Raw genomic sequence first — 19,621 nt, forward strand, 5'->3', positions numbered from 1 at the left:
CATGCTAAGGCAGTTGCCACTCCTCCCAAATGCTACCTCCAAAATTGCCGTAGTCTACCTCGCAAGGTGTTTGCCCAGAAGATGTCTCGGGGTCCGCCCAGGTTACGAGCTCATTTACAACGGCCATAGTATCGAATTCTATCCATCGGTCCTGTAATGCTTGCAGCGGCGGCGGCATCGGCTGTCCAGGGGTACTTTCATTCATGACAGGAAAGTCTGCGGACGGGGCGACAGGAATGTCATTCATTTGCGGGTCTTGCAGCGGCGGACCTGCAGTATCTTGCATAGAAATATCGTCCGTGGATCCCGCACCATTGCCTTCCTGCTGTGCCTCCAGCCTCTCCATGGTCACGGCCACCAGGGCCTCAAATGCGTCGCGGTATCGGCGTACCCAAGGGGTTCGTTCGCCCATGACGAACAGTACACTTGAGCATGCGCGAAGATTATTGCTCAATCGGATGCTCCACACGTCATTGGCATGCGTCCATAAACAGTAGAGCAACATGATGCCGGAGACAAAGACGGTCTGGACGGCAATAAAACTGTGACCATAATCAGAGTTCTGATGTAATCTCTTGTGGATCTGGCAGATCTGCCCCGCCGAATCTAAACAGGCCTTATAGTAAGGATCTGAGCTGGGTAATATTGAGAGAAAAGGCTGGATGAGCAGCCGGATGGCTCGGTGGAAGTGAAGAAGGAGGTAGTCGAGCCGACAGCCACTGTCCTGACCTATGGACAACAGTATACTGTTTTTCCAGTCTTGCAGTTGCTGATAGTGCCAGCTGGTCTTGGGTAGTAGCTCTTGAAGGGTGCGATCATTACGGTAGATAGAATGATGAATGCGAGATTCAATTCTCCTGAGCTGGAATATAAATATCGCCTGCCGCAATCTGTGGTCTTCCTCTCCCGTTATAGTCGGCAGCTCCACGTCAATCAATCGATCCGGCAGGCTCACGGGGTATCCGAGTGCGATAGAAATGTTCCGATCGAGAGAGTAGACCGTCCAAAACAGCTTCCGACGCCTTTGGATAATCGCGGCAGGAAGACCGACCTCCTGCCGTGAAAGGTGCATGCCTAGGTGGATGCAGGTACGCATGGCAAACCCGATTAGGTACCATAACTCATGGCTGATGAAGCTACGAAGGTGAAAGAGCGCCAATAGCACCATTGCCTCAATGTTCTCGAGCGATCGAGGGTCTCGTGCCGCTGGAATATGCTGCATAGCTGTTGCGTAAAAAGCCTGGTTGGTGAGTTAGTCCACTGCTCGAAAACGGTCTACTCGGGGGACGCACTGACCTCTGGCATTGGTGAAGATGTCCGTTTCTCTGTTAAGTCTAGCAGTCCAGATCCTATAGCATACACGAGATACAATTTGAATGGCCCAAATGTTTGGGTAGCCCCCGGGGACTGTAGGTCGGTCTGCGAGAGGCATTCTCGGCCTTGATGAAGTTCCATAATCTCGTTCAAATCCAGAAATGGATATCTCCAGTCCAATCTTTCCGAATACGCGTCGATGAACTTCGCACCCAGCTGTTCTGAGGGCGGACCGGCACCCTCTGCGCGATGCTTGATGAACCCAGTGAATGGATAGTTGCCTGTACCGTCAGGAGAGTTCTCCGGACGTTCATCCTGAGAATAGAGATTTCCCGTTGATTTTGGGGAACCATTCCGCGCTACATCACCGAGATTGAGTGCAAGATGAAGCCCAAACTGCGAGGGCTCGGAGGTTGACGATGCCTCATGCAAATCGCAACAAAGGGAGTTGACTACATCGCCAACGCTGATACGGCCCGGGAGAGGAAACCTGGGATTATCCGGCTGTTCAGGCCGCGAGGGCTGATATCGTAGGCGTTGAATCTCTAGTTCGGCAATTTTGTTTTCCAGGCTTTGGATGTACCTAGATCCTCATCAGTCTTTCGTTGTCATAATGCAACCCATATGAATGACCGTACTTTGCGACAGCTAAGTCCTCACCTCGAATATTCTGCAAATCACATGTGGCCCCTGACTTTGTACAGTTAGAGCAGACGGGAAGCTGTCCATCGCACTAGACAGACTATTATTAATACCGAATATTGTTCACATCGTCTTTGGGATTATTTCTAGCGGCGTATGCATACCCTCTGTTTTCTGGCCTTGCAACGCGAGCAGGCCGTCCTTCCCATGCCGCGCTTGCGGCTCTGACTGGGAGGCAATGCGGGACCATCTCCACGTGGCACTACCCCAGAAATCTCCATACCTAGCGGAGAAGAGGCGAAGATGTTCGAGGTGTTGGAGGGTAAACGGAGGATCCGCTCGGAAGATGCGAATGGATATCCACAATTACTAAACCCGCCCCCCACGGAAGTTCTCGGATACTCCGAGTTCGGAGCAGATAGCCGACCAAGTCAAGCCAACTGGGGGTCCGAATGTACACCGTATGTAATTACACTGCTCCGTCAAGGCGGGTCGGCATAATAATTTCTGTATGATTTACAAAGAAATTCCCCACACTCTCTGGGGAAGTGGTCTGGGGAACCCCGGAATATAAATGATGATTAATGAATTACGGTCGATTCTAGTGGAGGCCAGGTTAAAATAACGCCTGATTCAGAATGTTACGCACATAGCCCAGAATAAATAATTATCAAATTTAGACATTGTGTGACATCTCAGGAGGCTAAACCATCTCTTTCTGTGAGTGACGGGCAAAATCTTTCGCAACATCGCCATCAAGCTCCACACCCACGACAACACCGTTACCCAGCCTGATGATGTCGACGCTTTCTCCTTCAAAGAAGCCCTCAGACTCGGCCATGTATTCCCAGGTGCTGGGCGTATCCTGCTTGCCGTCGGGGTAGATTGGCATCGGGAAGATCAGGCAGCCAGCATAATAGACTGCCGAGCCCATGAGGAAACTCAACAAGAATCCGATCTTGTACATATTCTTACTGGCCTGATCCGTTAGGTCGGCATTTAACGCTCCGGCCACGCCGTGAATGACGAATGCAGTGCCGGCCAACCACGCTGCGATTGCTCGGAGGTTCCAGCCCTTATGGTATGTATAAGGAGTACCTGGCTCACGGCTGTAGAGTGACGGAACGTGCACGTTGCCGCGCCGAATAACCCAGTAGTCAACCACCATGATACCACAGATGGGCATCAGGAAGACAGTATAGGACGATAGGAAAGTCAAAAAACTAGCTGCGTTGGCGATGATCTTCCAAGGGAAGAACAACGGACCAAGGAGACCACATATGATCTGGCCGCGGACAATATTTATATAGCGCGGCAGGAGACCGCTCATATCGGCACCTGCAGGGAGGGAATTAGTGCCCGCGTTAGTGGCGAGGATAGCAAGAACCATTCCCTGGAGCATGTCAGTCGTTTGAACATATAAAAATAGAGATAGGTAGGAATATCGAGAGCGACTCACGACGCATGCAAAGAAAACACCAGCACGAACCCCTGGGCCCCAGTACTTCGTTAGAATCGCGTCGTAGAGATCCCACACATTCCAATAGGAAGTACCCAAAAATCCCTTCGCAGCACTGGTTGTGCCGGCACTAATGAACATGATCAGAATCTTACTAATGAAGATCCCGAGGGTTTGAGACCAAGTGGCCTGAGACGGCTTTTGCGCATAACGCGCTATATCGGGCTGGTTAATCAGGATGGGGCATAGAGCAGCGCAGATGGAGTTGATAGCAGAAATCATGGGCCAGACAAGCCGGGAGCCGGAGAGAATGACCTGTCCATCAAAGTGAAAGCTACCTAGCGAGCCGTCATTCTGGTGGATGGCCCAGCCCAGCACAACAAACAGGGCGATTGTACAGTAAAATGCCTTGATGACAAAAATGTGTCTCAGCACAATAGGATGCACGAACATTAGTCCCATCTGAAAGAACCAATAGATAAAGAATGCTAATAGATTCGCGCTGGTGATCCCAGAGTCAGTTGGAAGACGGTTTGGAATGTTATCCCATGCCGTGCCGAAGATACACCTTAGCAAGACGGCCATTAACCTTCCACCATAGTATAGGTTGGTTGAGAAGAAGATTGTTGCCACAGCTCCTCGGACGAAGATAAAGAATTTGGCTCCGCGTGGACCACCAGCCGAACGGCCAAGGACGGGGAATCCGACGTGATATCGCGTCGCAGCGCGAGAGTTGAGAAAAACGACGACGGACAAGAAGATGGAGGCGATTGCTGAAGCAATGAGCGTATGCCACCATTGCTAGGGAACACATTAGAACACATGTATGACCCCTTGTTGACAATGTTTTGTCGACACTCACCAGGCCAATGGTAGCCAGTGACGCACCAAGGTTGTAGCTAGTAGGCGAGAAGGATGTCGTCAGGTAGTATGTGAAAAAGTGAATCCATCCCCACGACCGTCGTTCTGTTCTGAATTAGTAAAATCCTCGGTGTGAACAATTATTATGCGGCGCTCTTACCCGGTTCTGTTGGGAGCAGATCCTCGTTGTAATCGCCCTTATTCTCTCCGTCCACTTTTTTCGTCTCGATGGCCTTCAGAAAAGCATGTCTAGAGGAGCAGGCTTCCATGGCCTGTGTAATCCAGGTCATTGTGTTGAACGTAATTGGACGACTTTCTGCACGTGAAGAGAGTAGCGGCAGCAACTTGAACTTGTGCTCAAGGAAGTTTTCCCGGAAGGGGGGGGGGGGTTGAATCAGCTTAAAGTCCGAGATAATATATGTAAAAAAATACACTACCCCAGTCACCGCAATGTCCGATTGGCGTAACTGGTATTTAAGTTCGGGTAAAATAAACGATAAGGTCGCTCACGATGTGCCCATGTGCCAAGTTCCCTTGGTTTGATTTGGGCGAATAAATCAAACACGATAAAGATTGCGGAGGCAGTTATCTTTGAGATACAGATACTGGGCGTCTCATCCAGGTATGTGGAGATCCTTTTCCGTAGAGTAATTAGTAAGCTTTGCCGCTTCACGATTAGTTAACTAGTTAGTTAAGGGTGGGGTTAATATGCACTTCTCCATATTTCATAGTGTCGGAGCCTCCGAGAAAATGAGTTAACAGAAAGCGGAACATGTCTCCATAGCAGTGAACGCAAAGCGAAATCTTGAGAATTCTGTACTCTGCGGGCTGAAACCCCTTCAATTGATCACCGTTTCCCCGCATTTTCTACTATGGCGGCCGGAATCGCCGATGTACGGTACAGTTACGGTTGTAGCTAAGTAGTATTAATTTCATGGCCGTTCGGAATCGTTTTCTTAAGCTATCACGATTTGAATAACGCCTCTTGTGCTCCAAGATACACCAGATATGCTGGAAAAAACAAGTATGGCGGACCCAGAGCAGTACATGAAGCCCGCAACGCGCTTGCGAAAGTTACTCTGTCAACCGGGTGTCTGTATTCAGGCTCCGGGGGTATACGATGGCCTCTGCGCACGCCTGGCCATCGAGCAAGGATTCAAGGTCATGGTATGTCTCGATTCGTGTTCGGAATATTATCATGCGGAACTAATCGCCAACAGTACCAAGGTGGTTCAATGACCACAGCCACACGCCTGGGGAGAGCAGATCTCGCGTTCGCATCGCTGAACGACTTTGCGCAGAACGCCCAGATGATCGCCAACATTGATCCTCGGATTCCGCTCATTGCCGATGCAGATGTCGGATTCGGTTCGCCGCCCAATATCGCCCGCATGGTGCAAATGTATGACTCGTGTGGAGTGGCGGGCTTCCATATTGAGGACCAAGTGGCCAACAAACGATGTGGTCACTTGAAGGGCAAGGAAGTCGTGGACATGGAGTAAGTGCTCAGCTGGAATCGTGAGGCTCTAGTTCTAACGCACTAAAGGACCTGGAAGTCAAGGATCCGCGCATGTGTTATTGGGCGGGATTCTATCTACGGGGGCAGTGACATTGTCATTATCGCAAGGACGGACGCACTTGCAGTTGAGGGATACGATGGCGCCCTAGAGAGAGTATGTTAGAGTCTCTAATAATTTGTAGTGTACCTGAGCTAACATTTTATCACAGCTTCTCGTGGCACGCGAGTGCGGTGCAGACATGGCCTTTTTAGAAGCCATTGAGACAGAAGAACAGATCAAGAATGCTGTTAACATCCTTTCGCCGATGCCAGTGAGATCTCCACCTATTCCGGTTTTCTTGTAGTAGTGCCGCCATACTGACCTGATGTAGCTGATGGTGAACTTGGTTTCTCATGGTAAAACACCATGGATTTCACCCGCACAGCTGGGTGAGTGGGGAGTCAAGGTTAGTGTTTGGATAATTCATCTCCATTGTCGGACTTCAGTTCTAATGCAGAAATAGCTGGCAATCTACCCAGGTGCTGCGGGAAAGTCAGTATTGCATACCATTCGACGGGCTTATAAGTATCTCATGGAGACTGGCCAAGATGATGCAGAGGCACAGGGACTTGATCCAAAAGGATTCTTCGATGTTATGGGGCTGCAGAGGGAGATGGAAATTGATCGACTTGCGGGAGGTTTATCCTTCGCAGAGGGGGCATAAAGTCCACAATTTGAAAAAATCAAGTTATCCTCTATCTATATGCGTCAGAGAGCTGTACATTTGTTCTACCTTGCTTTTTCCTATATGAGGTTGCATATCTCTCGAAAACTCTATGGTTTTGCACGAATCACCTTCTATAAATGAAAGTCGCGCTCGTGGCATACATGCCCAATCCATTCCGTTGCAGGTTACCATATTGGCCTGGTAGAACATGCAAGACAAATATTTTCGTATACGATGAGCTTCCCATACGTTCTAGCAGACTACATTCAATCCCATCATACAATGGACGGTAAAATATGAAAACGGACTTCATCCTTAACTGAAATTCATATGTTATACCTGTAACTTCCCGTTCAATCGACAGTAGCATGGACTTCTAATTCACCACCACAATCTTACTCATCTCTTCTTTTGTCACAACCGGCTTGAAGCTAGTGAAAGACATACCCATGGCCTCAGCCTGACGCCTTTCATACTTGAGAAAATCCTCCGTGATAGCACTTCCCCGGACACCACCACGTACGGCTCCCGCCCGAGCATCACCCCAGTATTCAGCCCATTGAGGCGGCAAAGGTTGTGAGGAGGGGATGGAGAGCCACAGTCGCATGAGATGACGTTTCTCATCGGGTTCCTCGTAGTCCTCAAAAGGTGTACGCGAGTGCAGCGTCACAAAGCTGTTCAACAGCTGCATATCACCACGCTCAAGCTCCATGGAGTAGCAATACTCGTCGGCCGGCATGATTGTGTCCAGCAGATCGAGGGCTTCCTCCTGCTCCCCAGTAAGGCGCGGCACCTCTGGGAAGTCGCGCTGGGCGGCAACAGTATTCTTGCGGTTTGTACGGCCGCAGAAGTAGGCACCGCTCTGGCCCATGAGAGGGCAGCGATAGTATGGAGGTTGAGAGGGATCCTGGGTGTTCTGGTAGCTATGGAACCAGGTGTTGGACTCGAGCACAGGGAGAAGATCGGGGCGCAGCTCAGCAACGCGATCGCGTAACGCAATGCTGCTCATGACCTTTGAAGTACCTCCTGACTTTGCGGTGCGACGGCACAAAAGAGCCACCACATCTGCCGAGTCCTGGTGAAAGTCAAGGCCAGCATTGGTGTTGTATCCACGGCCGCCCTTGACCTTGTAACTGCCACCCGCATCCCGCACGTCATTAATCACCTCGCTCGCGCGGTTCTGAGTGCGACCAACGCCCATGTAAAGACCCATGCCCCAGTAGGCAACACGCATGTCAGTTTCAGACCATTCATCCACCGGGAAACCCTTCACGAGACATATACCCCATCGGTCTTGGGTGGTGGCGATGGCGCGCTCGAGTGCCTTCTTGGAAGCCTCTGGCAACGGATAGTCGGCTTGTGTCATGTCAAGAAGTTCCTTAGGGTGCGCTTTTGCGTAGACCAGTGCAATACGGAAACCCTCGACCTCCTCGGGTGTCAAGCGCAGAATCCACGAATTGTCGCGCTTGACATCTTCCGTCTTCCACGCCTGGGGTCCAGTTCCAATAGACATGTTGGTGGAAAATGAATGAAGTAAAGACTGGGGTTCAATGTATTTGAAGCGCACAATTTCTAGGACTGGTGCTCCAGGGACAAATTATCAATATATATCTGCCAGATATTGTGGTTCTTTCCAAATCATCCGCTGCGGTCCCTGCGCATTTATTACTCATGCCATCGCAGGCAAAGGTCTCCCGAGGAAAATTTCTGGGACGGCCATTAGACAACTTCCCGGAAATCTTCCGGCGCATCGGACACGTTATTCTGCGTCGCCGCAGACAACCGCACTTTCGTGATTATTCTACACCCTCGCATAAGCTGAATGTGGAGCGATTAGCTTTGTGGTCGGAGGTTCCGTTTGACGAATCCACGGGTGCTTTGATAGAGTGAAACGCGGGGGTTCCGACAGTCTTTCTTTTCCATTAGATTACACGGACCCTCCGATGCACTAGTAGTTGCTCGCTGCAAAATGGTGTAATTAAGATTACGATGAGTTGCGACTCGACGGACATAGATTTCTTTCAGAGTGTTGATTCGTCCATTCGACAATAGGGTCCGGAGAATAGAGGCTTCTTTCGGGGCCATCAGCTGGCGGATCCATTGAACAAGTGCCAGAGAGACCAGAGAATTGTTCCATGTTTAATTGATTTGAATCCCGTTACATACAACACACATACCCCATGACTCCGGTGTTGCGTGCTTAGGAGACTGAGACGTGAATCCAAACAGCTGTCCCATCAGCCCTACGTAAGGCAGTCAATCCCTCGGCGCCTTCGCCAGCTAACCTTGATATATATAGGCCACACACATCGTCCTCAGAATCCCTGTAGAATGCTAGAATACGAGGCGAACGTCATCCCTCAACACCATCTCCAGGCGGCATATCCGCCCGTCATACACACACAGAAGCGGATATCGTACTCAACGACGTATTCCCAGCCAGCTATCCTACTCCACGCCTAGCAGATAATCTGGATATCTTTGCCCAATTGTCTAATTTTCTATTGGATCCACAGTATATGGATATAGACCGGATTATCAGTTTCCAGGACTCTTTCATGCGATGATAAATATTCTACTAAATCAACGTTTCTGCGCATGGTCACCAGCAGTCCCTTTTTAGCTATGCCAATGTAGGACCACCCTATAGACATGTAAAAATATTTTAAATCTCTAACTCTGATTATGGTCCTGATACGCAATTCTGATGAGATTGACTCTAGGCGCAGTCATTTTCTCGTGGTGTGTATTGTTGCCTGTTCGGACGTCGGGCGAAAGATCCACCCGAGATCCGACAGAGGCACTATTGCCCGCCTTCCGTCTGGACTAAAGCTTTCTTGTGTTTAAAACCCCATTTTCCAGAGGGGCATTCAAGTTTAATGTACTGCTTTCAGTTCTTTATCCGCGACACTCGCTTCTATACCGGTTTCGCTCGCTATCATGGCGCCTGAAATCCTAGGCGAGTCGCCTCCGATCGACAAGAAGCTTGTTAAAGAAGTTATCGAAACGCTAGCTTCGCTTGGCGCAAGCAATACGACACTAATACGATCGAATCTTGCGCTATTATTCCAGGGAAATACCCTTGCAGAGCTTCTAGGTGCTGCTGAAGCGTATCTGGAGAACAATGTATGTAGCCCTGTATCGCTTTTATAGGGCCATCTGACGTGTATTTTCTCAGAACCCTCCCACTCATTTTCCTGAAACAGTACCCCAGTCTGGTCTAAATCAGGGAATATATAAATGCAGGGATGCTGAGTTCTGGACGTGTGTGTTCTTCCCAGGAGGTCTTTACTGCCTTCTCGAAAGACTGAGAAAGTACCCCAGATCAAGCCTACTTGGGATCTCTTCGGACTCGCAAGTGCCCTAGAACTTTCATGAGCGTTTAATTTCCAATCTTACGGATCTTTGTCACAAATTGTCGGCACCCTTGCACCCTATGTCCGCTCGGAAGGACACCTATGATCTTGGATTCATTATTCAGCCTGCCCTTCGAAGAGACTGGGAGCTTTTCAGCCAGCAAGATAGTTTGAACTCCCTACTTGCTACGGCTGAAAGTCTTGCTAGCAGGTATGATGAGCGAGTTGGAGCTATCCGTAGCTGGGACAGCTTCGCAAATACGCACCATAACATTATAAGCATGGAGGATGACTTTCTTGTGATCATCGAAAGTTTGTGTAGTAAGCGATAGCTCTATATGGCGATATATTACCAATATCCGGACTAATTTGTGATATCAGACCTTGATATCCTCTTTTATGCCGGCAACTACACGCGATCATCCCGTCTTATTTCTATCGCTTCCACACACGCAACCACTCTTCTTTCTACATATCTTCGCAAGGAAATCGTACTAAATAAAGGACCATGCTATTCAACCTACCACGTAGCGAATTTCTCCCTAACCAAAAACGGAGCTATTAAAAGAAAGCTCACCGCTCAGGGTTACTCAGCTCAACATGGGCACGGGGATAAGCGTGGGCAATTCTGGGCTACTCCCAAATATATTCCTGGACGAAGGAGCGGAAATTCCTAGATGCTGCGATGGGCCTATCAGATTATTTTATTTACCGTATGGAATCCTCTGCCAAGGTTGTTGGGGCAGGAGGTTATGGGCAATACTTGCCTCTGTAGGACTTTAACGCACCGATCACGTATAATACGGTGAATGGGGCACAAACTCCATTGAGAGATGTGTCCACTAGGATGATTGCTGCAAACAGAATGGTTGTTCTGTATGGACAGCTCATAGGGATCGGGGAATATAAGTCTGCTGTTCGTTATCTGGACCTTGCAATGGCTATTGCAAAGGATACGGTCATACTGGCCTATAATCGCGGTGAAATGCGATTGAAATTTGATGACGAGAGTGGAAAAATCGGAGCTGTCCCTTCAGAGGGAACCGATGGTCGTCGATTTGATGCGATTTTGGAAAGATCAACTGCAAACTTCAACGGGAACCATCCCGATCGAGAGTGGGATCATGGTCTGGTTTATGCGGACTACTACTTTCTATAGCTCGGAAATCGCCTGCTGGATATGGGTTTGGTTTGATACAATACGATAAATAAGTTGTTGCTAAGCTTTTTTTTCTTGTACCTGTTAGGATGACAAAAAGAAAGGGATGGGTTCAACCCCACAGCCGCGTAAGCAAAATACACTATTTTACCATTCCATAGTTTACACACGGCTCAGGCGCACTACGCCATACTGAGATATCTTTTGAAAGATGCGAATGGTCTCTACGCAATTCTTTGCGACTCGCAGCAAGTCAAACTGACAGTGAAGGTTAATCGTGCCCGTATCATCCGACATGGAACGCCTTCCCTCGGTCGCATGCTACTAAGATTACACACCTATCGCTGCACTGCAGACGTTATAAATTGCCGCAAGTTCTATGAAGACCTTTCTTGCGTGGATGACGAAGCTTTGAAGTGGAGAGATATCATAATTGCCAAGCAAGATCCACTATTGGTCTTCTCGCAAGCGAATACATACCTTGACGCGGGACTTGTCACAATCCGAGAATACGAAGCATCGACTAGAGCTGTAATCCAGAGTCGGCCTGATCGGGATATTGATTGAATTAATGCTAGTTATTAAATTGGAAAGGCTTGCAGAAGAAAAAAAACTGCCAAGACTGGCCCTCGTATCAGCGAAGCTAAACAGGAGGATAAAGATATGGTAGTGTGAACAGCAAGTACTTCCTGGGTGAATGCGATCTCCGAAATGGAGCGTACCATGCCCCTCCCCCAAGATAGGTCGTAATTCCTCATGATGTTTCTCATGGCTTAGAGCGTCTGCAGAATGGGACGTTCTCCTTCAAAGTAGATGAAGGAGCTTCTTGTCGCTGCTCTTGGCCGAAATATTTGCGGCGGCTCGGGCTTCTCACATCCGAGATAAAGGTGACACCGGGATACCCAGCAAGATTCGTGAACAGCGCATATGCGCTCTGGAATATGAGGAGAGTCGAGGTTGTGGTGTAGATCCCGTCGAGTTCCAAGGCGAACCCAGGCGGGAGGGCCTCAATCCAAGTGACGAATCTGTCCAGCTGTTCCCGGGTCATGTTTTCGGCAATGCGAACCGAAAAGACTGCACGTAGCGAAGGGGCAATCGTGTTCGGGTTAATCTGTGTGACTCCAGTGAAAGGGAAGCAGACAGATACCCCTAACTTGACATGATATGTTGGCCTGACAACCGAGTTATTCCCTCGAATAGTCGCCATTACGTCCGAAAGTATCACAAACAGCAGGGCAGAACTGTGGTGGTAAAGATTCTACCTCATCAAATGACGTATTGTAATAAACCCGTAATGATACATCTACTCTGAAAGTTTCAGGCACCGTTTTTAATACGGCCCAATAAAGGCCCCCTTGTACGGAGTAGGCTAAGCTTTACAGTGGCGCCGCAAAAGTCTGTGACGCACTGGCTGACCACCTTTGTCTGCCTATTTTGCCATACAGAATCATCCAAAAATACTACTTAAGGAAGGCTAGGTACTGGCAAAGCTCTTCTTCTAGGTTTAGAGTAACCGAAAATCAAGGTATTGCATACAACGCGATACACGTCTACGCGTTTAGGAGGCTGGGTAGGCTACAGTAGGAAGGCAATGTTGTGGCGGTCAAGCGAGGGGTCACAGACTTTTGCGGCGCCACTGTATGTTCTGAGTTCAATTATATGGGGACAAAGGGTACGGGATTACCCCAGCTTTCAATTCCTCGTTTGAGCGTTCTCCGCATTTCCTGTGGCTCTATTTAGCCATGTTCAAACTTTCTCATGCATTTACCCTCGGGCCACAATGTTCCGGGTACAGAATTTTGAATTCTGAAGCACTGCGCTGGAACTCCTCCTATTACATGATAGTACAGTGGTGTTCCATAAGTTTGCAACACCCGAAAAAGTTCAAACCCATCTCATCAGCTATACTTTGAAAGACAAGTTGAAACACAGATGCCGGGAACATCTAGAAAGAGGGTTCAAAAGACATTCAGAAAGATCTGTTAAAAACATAAAATCGAGGCATATTTTGACGGCCTGTTTTCTTGGTCCCTGGTTTCAGACTTTTGAACTGCCACTGTATATAGTGATCGGGATTCGCTACCATAATACCATAACTTCATTGGATTCCTGCTGCCTTTGAATACAAAGAGCGGCTGCGTCTGCCAGCCATCTGCTCTAATACACTCGAGGGCAGTGTAATATTCTCGCCTCGCTCAGCTTCAGCAAAATCAGGGCAAGATGATGATGACTCGACCTCGACCTTGCCCGTTTGGCAGTGCATGCGCTCGTCTTCTTTGCCCTGCAGGTTTGCTGATTGCAGGCCCAGGCCTTTGTTTCTTTCTTCTTGTAGGCCTATATAGGCCTTTCCCTTCTTCTTTTCCTTCTTCGTCTTCTTGCTCTCCTAGATAGACCAATCTGACTTCGTTCTCCCCTGCTTCCTTTGTGCTTTGGTGTCTATGACACCATCAGATGATTTAGAACCAAGCATGTTACGGCCCCTTCCAGAGAGCCTCACAGTAAGACTTGGGAGCTGCCAGCTCAGTTAGGTCACGTGATAGCTGCCAACCAGTCGCGAATACTGCTTAGTCAATCATACCGCGCACCAATTGGATCTTAACAGGTCTGAATTGCTACGATGCCCCTTTACTAACAATTTGTATGGGCAAAAACATGACTAAGCTAGGCGGGTGTTTAGTATTTCCTTTTCCCTGGGGATCCACCTATCCTGCTGTTCCGACACACCCCCTTAGCGATTAGCGAGTGTTGAATATCTTCGCTAGTGTTGAATTCAATCGAGATAAGCGCTGATCTCCTGCAGCAGGCCCTCTCTCTTCTTCCTTCTCTACACCTCGATTAGGTGCTATATATCCTCTATACGCATCAACTTAACGAAATCCTCGTGCTTCTGGCGCGGTAGGATCTTCGTGAGGCCATCTGCTACCATCTTGGCAGTTGGAACCCATTTGACAGCGATTCTTCCTGCGCTAACCTCTTGTTTCAACTAGTGCCCGTGTATATCGACGTGACGAAGCTTCGTATCGATTTTGGCATGCTTAGAGGTCAACAGCGTGACGGTCTGCTAATTATCGTATCGCAGGGTGATGATATGGCTCGGTTTGAATAAGATTCGGTCAAGAAATCGCTTCCACTACTACAGCGAGCGCCCTGCGTCTAATATACTAAGTAGCTTAGCTTCGGTGGTGGATGTGGTAACGGTGGGCTGTTTCGTAGCCTTCTAATCGACTAGGCCACTATAAACCTGGCAGATATACCCTATAGAGCTTCGCCGATCTTGATTATTAGCGAAGGATGCGTCACTTACTAGTTCGATTGATTCTATATCTCCTTTGTCTCTAAATTGTAGTGCTAGATATCGTGTAGTATACAGGTAGCAGATCACTCTATCAACCGCGCGTTGGTGCTGTAGGCCGGGATTTCGGAGAAATTGTGATAGTTTCGCGGCCGCTTTTGCTATATCTGGTCTGGTTATCGTTGTTGGATATTAGACCGAATCTACCTTTCCCTAGTATATCTTGATCTTAGCTGGTGTTGCTGTGCTATCGAATGGCTTTATTTCTTCTACAGGGAGAGGTGTATAGACAGGCGGGCGATCGGTCAAGTGGTATTTAGTAGCTATACTACTGATATAGGCGTCCTGGTAAAGCTAGAGCTTCTGCTGCTTCCGATCGCGTATAATTCGAATGTTCAAGAACCATTCTACTTCTCTATAATCCGTAAGCTCCTAGTGTATCTCTAGATCCTTCTTAAGCTGGCGAGCATTCTCTCGTACTAACGGGTAGCTCGCAATTAGGATATCGTCAACGTAAAAGAAGACGATAATACCGTGTATAGTAAAAACGTATAGGTCTTCAGGGATAGGTTTAAGCCCTAGCTTTATGAGAACTCTTGACGCTTCCTGTTGCTATAGTCTCGGTGAGATGCGTAGGCTATATAACGCTCGATTCAGCTTCTAATACATTCCTAGTTGTTCAAATCCTTTAGGCATCTTCGTATAGGTCTCTGTAGGTAGCTTGCTGTTTAGGAACGTAGTAACTATATCTCGCTAGCGTAGATCAAGGTTGAATATAGTAACGAGGATAAAGATTATCCTTACGGCTCTTGCTGCAAGCGTGATAGCCCTTTTATCCTTATTTAATATCGTCTCAAGGTCTCCTCGTACGCAGATACGGGCTTTGAGCTTCTGCAAATAGCTGTCTTGATTAAATTTATATGTAAAGACCTATCGGAGTGGTAGGATCTGTTTCGATATATTATTCGGTCGCTTTATCACGGTAAACGTTGATTTCTCCTAGAGAGAGCGTATTTCCTTTACGCAGGCGGCTAGGAAGCCTTCGGCTATCGAGTGCTTTATTATATTCTTCTACCTATCAGGCGCAGGGGGCAGATCGTCTCTATAGCGCTGTATCGGCTTCTCTGTGTATAGGGCTACGGCGAATATGCGTAGTAGCTCTAGTAGATCGTCTTCGGCTGGTAAGATCGTTGCGTACGCTTAGTAGTCAGGATCTGCTCTAGCCTTTCGCTTCCTGCTTCCCTCGATGATATTCGCTATATCGATCCTATTATTCCTTCGCGTATGAAGCTCTGCGTGTAGCTGCTGTTCGCTATTAGAGAGCGGATTAGGTTGATCTTCTTTAGAATCTTCTTCTATAAGGTCTTCGAGCGGAGGATTTGGCTCTGTCGGATAGTCTTCCTTCTTGTAGACGTTCTGATCTTTAGTCGGGGCTGTTATCGGCTAGTCTACCCTCTGAGCAGCGGTAGGGCCAAATTCAGTAGTATTCTGCTCCTCCGGTGGACTTGGTGGTAATTCCGGTAGCTCTTCTATCGGGAATAAGCTAGGTAGGGTATTATTCGGAGGATCCTAGTCTACCGGTAGGTGGCCTCTCTCGTTAGGTTCCGGGGTCGGGGTAATCGGTACAACTACCCCCTGAGGTATATCGTATTCTTCCTAATCGCGATCTTCCTAGTATATATTATCTTCCTCTTCTTGCTAGATAGCTTCCTGATCGCCTGCTTACTAGCCTTCCTAGAGATCTTCCTAGAGATCTTCCTAGGTATTTCGATTGACTAACGCATCGACAGGGATACCGATATCTTCGCGAAGCACTTCTATCTATTCTTCTTCGGTCAAAATCGTCGGTTTAGGTATAGAAAGGGTTCTCTCTTCCTAATACTATATATCAGGCTTCTACTTCCTCGATTCGTCGAAGTGTGTATCTCTCACGATCTCTATCTTCTCTCTCGCGGGGAACTATATCTTCCACACATTTGATGCAATATAGCCGACGAGGAAACTAATTTCTGCGCGGGGAGAGGTCTTTTGTAAGCGTAGGATATTGCGGATATAGTAGTACGATAGAGAGCTATACACGCGCAGGTTGGCTAGATTAGCCTTCTTTATCCTGTCGCCGCCGAAATCTCGTCGTGCTTTATCCTATAGTATAATCTACTGGTTCTTATCTTTTAGGTAGGTAGGAATCCTGTTCAAAATCTATACTACAGTACTAACTATCTCTAGCTAGAGTTGTTTCGGTATCTTGCTCTCGATCTGTAGATACCTTACTATCGTCAAAATAACACCGCCTGATCGTTCCGCAGGGCCGTTTTGCTTAGGGTGGTAGGGGATACTATGCGATACCACGATGCCGATATTGCTTAGGAAGCCTTCGATCTCCTAGCCTACGGATGTCTTATTATTATAGTGAAATGCCCTAATCGGTAGGTTCTACTAATTCTTGACGAGAGCAATGAACTGCCTTATACCGGTTCTACACTCCTACTTGTTTTCATGAGTGTATAGCTAGTGGAATCGAATACCCTCGACGTAGAAATGCGTTATCTATTAGTGTCTGTTGTAGCCAGGTGGAAATTAGACTAGATCGAAGTGAATTCGGCCGTATCTCCTAAAGGTTTAGCCGATCGGTCTTCGTGAGATCTGCTTTAGTGCGCTTGAGAGGATGCAGACCTGACAAAGCTCTCCTCCTTCTTCTGATAGTATTTCTGGTAGTCTTTGCTGATTTTGACACTATCTACTATCTCTATAGTTTTCTTTATCACGCGTGCGGATACGTGAGTAAGCCTTCGGTGCTATCGATCTGCCGAGGCCTCCGAAACGAGCGGTTTCTCTAATCTGCGAACTGTATATGCGTGTATAGTAGTTTCTAGTAAGGATTAGTGCTTCTCCTCTTCCTTCTTCGGCTGGTCGAATGCCTATATCTTTAGTGGTTTCATAAGACGTATACTAATAATTGGTTTACTACTAGAATCCTTGATATAATCGGTATCCTCGTTCTATCGTATACCTTTCTCCTTCAACGCAGCATATAACATTAGGTTGGCATAGAAATTTGGCGAGTACACAACGTTGCTTAAGCGAATCGGCCGGGTTGATCTATTAGGGCCTACACCGGTTATAACGGCGCTTCTAATACCTTCAACAGCAGTGATCGAATCACCTGTCCTTAAGCCTGCCTTCTCCGGTATAAAGGTGGTGAAGAGATCTTTTTGGTTGTAAACGTGTACCGATAAAGCAGTATCGAGAAACCAACGCTTTCGAATATCATTATTAGCGTCTCCTGTGGTCTTCACGCTTTGATATACCTGTTCGATTGGAAATCCTGTGGTGAAGTAGGAGCTATATAGTTGAGTGATGTTGGCTGTTTTCGTGTTGATTCCGTTCTTCTTATTATGTTCCTTGACAGATTTATCTATCTAGGCTTTCTACGCTTTATCCTTTGCAAGACGATCTTCTACTCGCTTAGCCTTCTATTTCAAGAGAGGTTTATCAGGAAAAGCCTCTCTGTTAATCGTCTAGCAGTCCTAGGGTTTATAGCTTTTGTTACTATAGGGGCACTAGCGCCTAGGAATCGGAGGTAAGGACCTCTCTCGTGGTAGTTGTTGCTATGCTTACGGCTGTGACTGCGGCTGCTAAGGCTCTGATCTAGCTTCCTTAAAGCCCTGTAGTGTTGAAAATGATGCTTTTGAGATCGTACTAACTACGCTCGATCTCTGCGGGTGTAGCTCGCGATAGGTTCCTCTGAAATTCTCGATCAAATCGCGCGTATCCTATTCTTCCTGATACAAAACGATCGCTTCAAACTTGAGCTGCCACTATACTAGGAGTATCTCTTTTACTGCACGGAGGAAATCCTTATTAGCGCTTTTAATCTCTAGCAGATCTAGGCTAACCGCCTATTCTCTTAGTGAATCCTATTTATTGATCTACTAGTCGATATCAGCACCTTTCTTCGGTGGTAATACTAATACCCTCTTCTACTACGCACGTATATCTTCTTCCGCTACTATCGATCGGCTAAATCGAGTATAGAGATACACAAGCCGTTCGTACGGGGTTTAGTAGTTCAGCATGGAGGTATAGTGGATAGGATCTAAGTTGGCGATAATCCATTCGTTAACAGCATCTAGGCTCTTGCTCTGCTGCTCCTATTCGGCTAGATCTAGCTTATAGATATCCATGCGATCCCTCCACTCTCGCTTCGTTGACTCGCTGCCATCTTCAGGGTATTACGGCCTTTTTGGCTTGCGAATTGGTTGTTCAAGGTAATCTTCTTCAAGCTGAGGGTTGACTAGGTCCCATACCCTCTTCTGGCGTGCATATATCTTGATTCGTGCGAACCAATTCCTCTACTACGGTGGATCTTTCAGTTTCTCGCCTTTTAGGGCGGAGACTACTGCTGAATCCATATTGATCGCGTTCTTCTTTAGCAGTCAATTCGATCGATAGGAAGGTCAGGGGTAAGAAGGAGACGTCTGGCCGGGTCGCTACCGCGGATACACCTTGCGTATAGCTTGATTTGACGAATATAGCCTTCTTACTGGCGAATCGGGCTCATAACAGTCGCGAATACTGCTTAGTCAATCATACCGCGCACCAATTGGATCTCAACAGGTCTGAATTGCTACGATGCCCCTTTGCTAACAATTTGTATGGGCAAAAACATGACTAAGCTAGGCGGGTGTTTAGTATTTCCTTTTCCCTGGGGATCCACCCATCCTGCTGTTCCGACACAACCTGGTGGTTAAGTCACCTGACTAGAGTGTTTACCCCTGAACCTACCCGTGGGACTGAGGCTCCTTAGCGATAAGTCTGAATATGCATGCACCTCCTTAGGATTTCTCTACTCTAGTTCCTCTTTCTACCAGTAAGCCGGTCCTAACAAAGCACCCTTCTTCATCGCCGTTGACTCAGTTAGAAGCCACATTCAGTGTATACTAGACGGGCAGGGATACCATGGAGAAGAAAATTTAAGCTGGTCGTACTAATGCTGAAGGAACCCCGCATCTTCCGCTTAGCTTCGCTTTAGTTCTTTGGTCTTCTACTTCACTGGGGTTAGATTTAGATGCTCTGGGAGAAATGCTTCAAAGCGACACCCGCATCTTGCGGCTGGGTAACCCCTGCAGCAGTTGGAAGATTCCAGCTGTGCATTTTAACTATCCAATAAGTCAAGGCTTTCTCCTGGTATGTCATAAGGGCCTTGTGTAGCGACTTCGGTGGTGTAGTAGGCGATTTAGTCTTTTTGTCGCAATCCTTCGGGGTAGTGCGAGACGCCGAATTCAAGCGCAATCCTCTCGGTATTTGCCTTC

At 47.7% G+C, this 19,621-nt stretch overlaps 6 protein-coding genes across 6 annotated transcripts; 2 read left to right on the top strand and 4 right to left on the bottom strand.

Moving 5' to 3' along the window:
- Window positions 1–4: 4 nt before the first annotated feature.
- Window positions 5–2,237, bottom strand: N7458_004271 (Zn(II)2Cys6 transcription factor; the record flags this gene model as incomplete). Its single annotated transcript, XM_056907653.1, has 4 exons — window positions 5–1,240; window positions 1,297–1,897; window positions 1,953–2,047; window positions 2,121–2,237. 4 exons carry the CDS (start codon window positions 2,235–2,237, stop codon window positions 5–7), a joined length of 2,049 nt encoding a protein of 682 aa, XP_056768380.1.
- Window positions 2,238–2,659: 422 nt separating this feature from the next.
- On the bottom strand, window positions 2,660–4,566 carry N7458_004272 (nucleobase cation symporter-1 family protein; the record flags this gene model as incomplete). Its single annotated transcript, XM_056907654.1, has 4 exons — window positions 2,660–3,349; window positions 3,416–4,216; window positions 4,278–4,381; window positions 4,437–4,566. 4 exons carry the CDS (start codon window positions 4,564–4,566, stop codon window positions 2,660–2,662), a joined length of 1,725 nt encoding a protein of 574 aa, XP_056768381.1.
- A 736-nt stretch (window positions 4,567–5,302) lies between these two features.
- Window positions 5,303–6,499, top strand: N7458_004273 (isocitrate lyase/PEP mutase family protein; the record flags this gene model as incomplete). Its single annotated transcript, XM_056907655.1, has 6 exons — window positions 5,303–5,443; window positions 5,497–5,774; window positions 5,823–5,949; window positions 6,005–6,106; window positions 6,167–6,241; window positions 6,299–6,499. 6 exons carry the CDS (start codon window positions 5,303–5,305, stop codon window positions 6,497–6,499), a joined length of 924 nt encoding a protein of 307 aa, XP_056768382.1.
- A 379-nt stretch (window positions 6,500–6,878) lies between these two features.
- N7458_004274 (TauD/TfdA family dioxygenase) lies at window positions 6,879–8,015 on the bottom strand (the record flags this gene model as incomplete). The annotated part of the gene is made up of 1 exon (XM_056907656.1): window positions 6,879–8,015. One exon carries the CDS (start codon window positions 8,013–8,015, stop codon window positions 6,879–6,881), a length of 1,137 nt encoding a protein of 378 aa, XP_056768383.1.
- A 1,427-nt stretch (window positions 8,016–9,442) lies between these two features.
- Window positions 9,443–11,017, top strand: N7458_004275 (uncharacterized protein; the record flags this gene model as incomplete). Its single annotated transcript, XM_056907657.1, has 4 exons — window positions 9,443–9,628; window positions 9,984–10,179; window positions 10,240–10,349; window positions 10,634–11,017. 4 exons carry the CDS (start codon window positions 9,443–9,445, stop codon window positions 11,015–11,017), a joined length of 876 nt encoding a protein of 291 aa, XP_056768384.1.
- A 766-nt stretch (window positions 11,018–11,783) lies between these two features.
- Window positions 11,784–12,224, bottom strand: N7458_004276 (uncharacterized protein; the record flags this gene model as incomplete). The annotated part of the gene is made up of 1 exon (XM_056907658.1): window positions 11,784–12,224. The coding sequence occupies one exon, from the start codon at window positions 12,222–12,224 to the stop codon at window positions 11,784–11,786; it is 441 nt and encodes a 146-aa protein (XP_056768385.1).
- Window positions 12,225–19,621: the final 7,397 nt, after the last annotated feature.

This window comes from Penicillium daleae, assembly GCF_028827525.1.
Source record: "Penicillium daleae strain IBT 16125 chromosome Unknown utg000004l_segment0_segment0, whole genome shotgun sequence".
NCBI classification, from domain to species: Eukaryota; Fungi; Ascomycota; class Eurotiomycetes; order Eurotiales; family Aspergillaceae; genus Penicillium; species Penicillium daleae.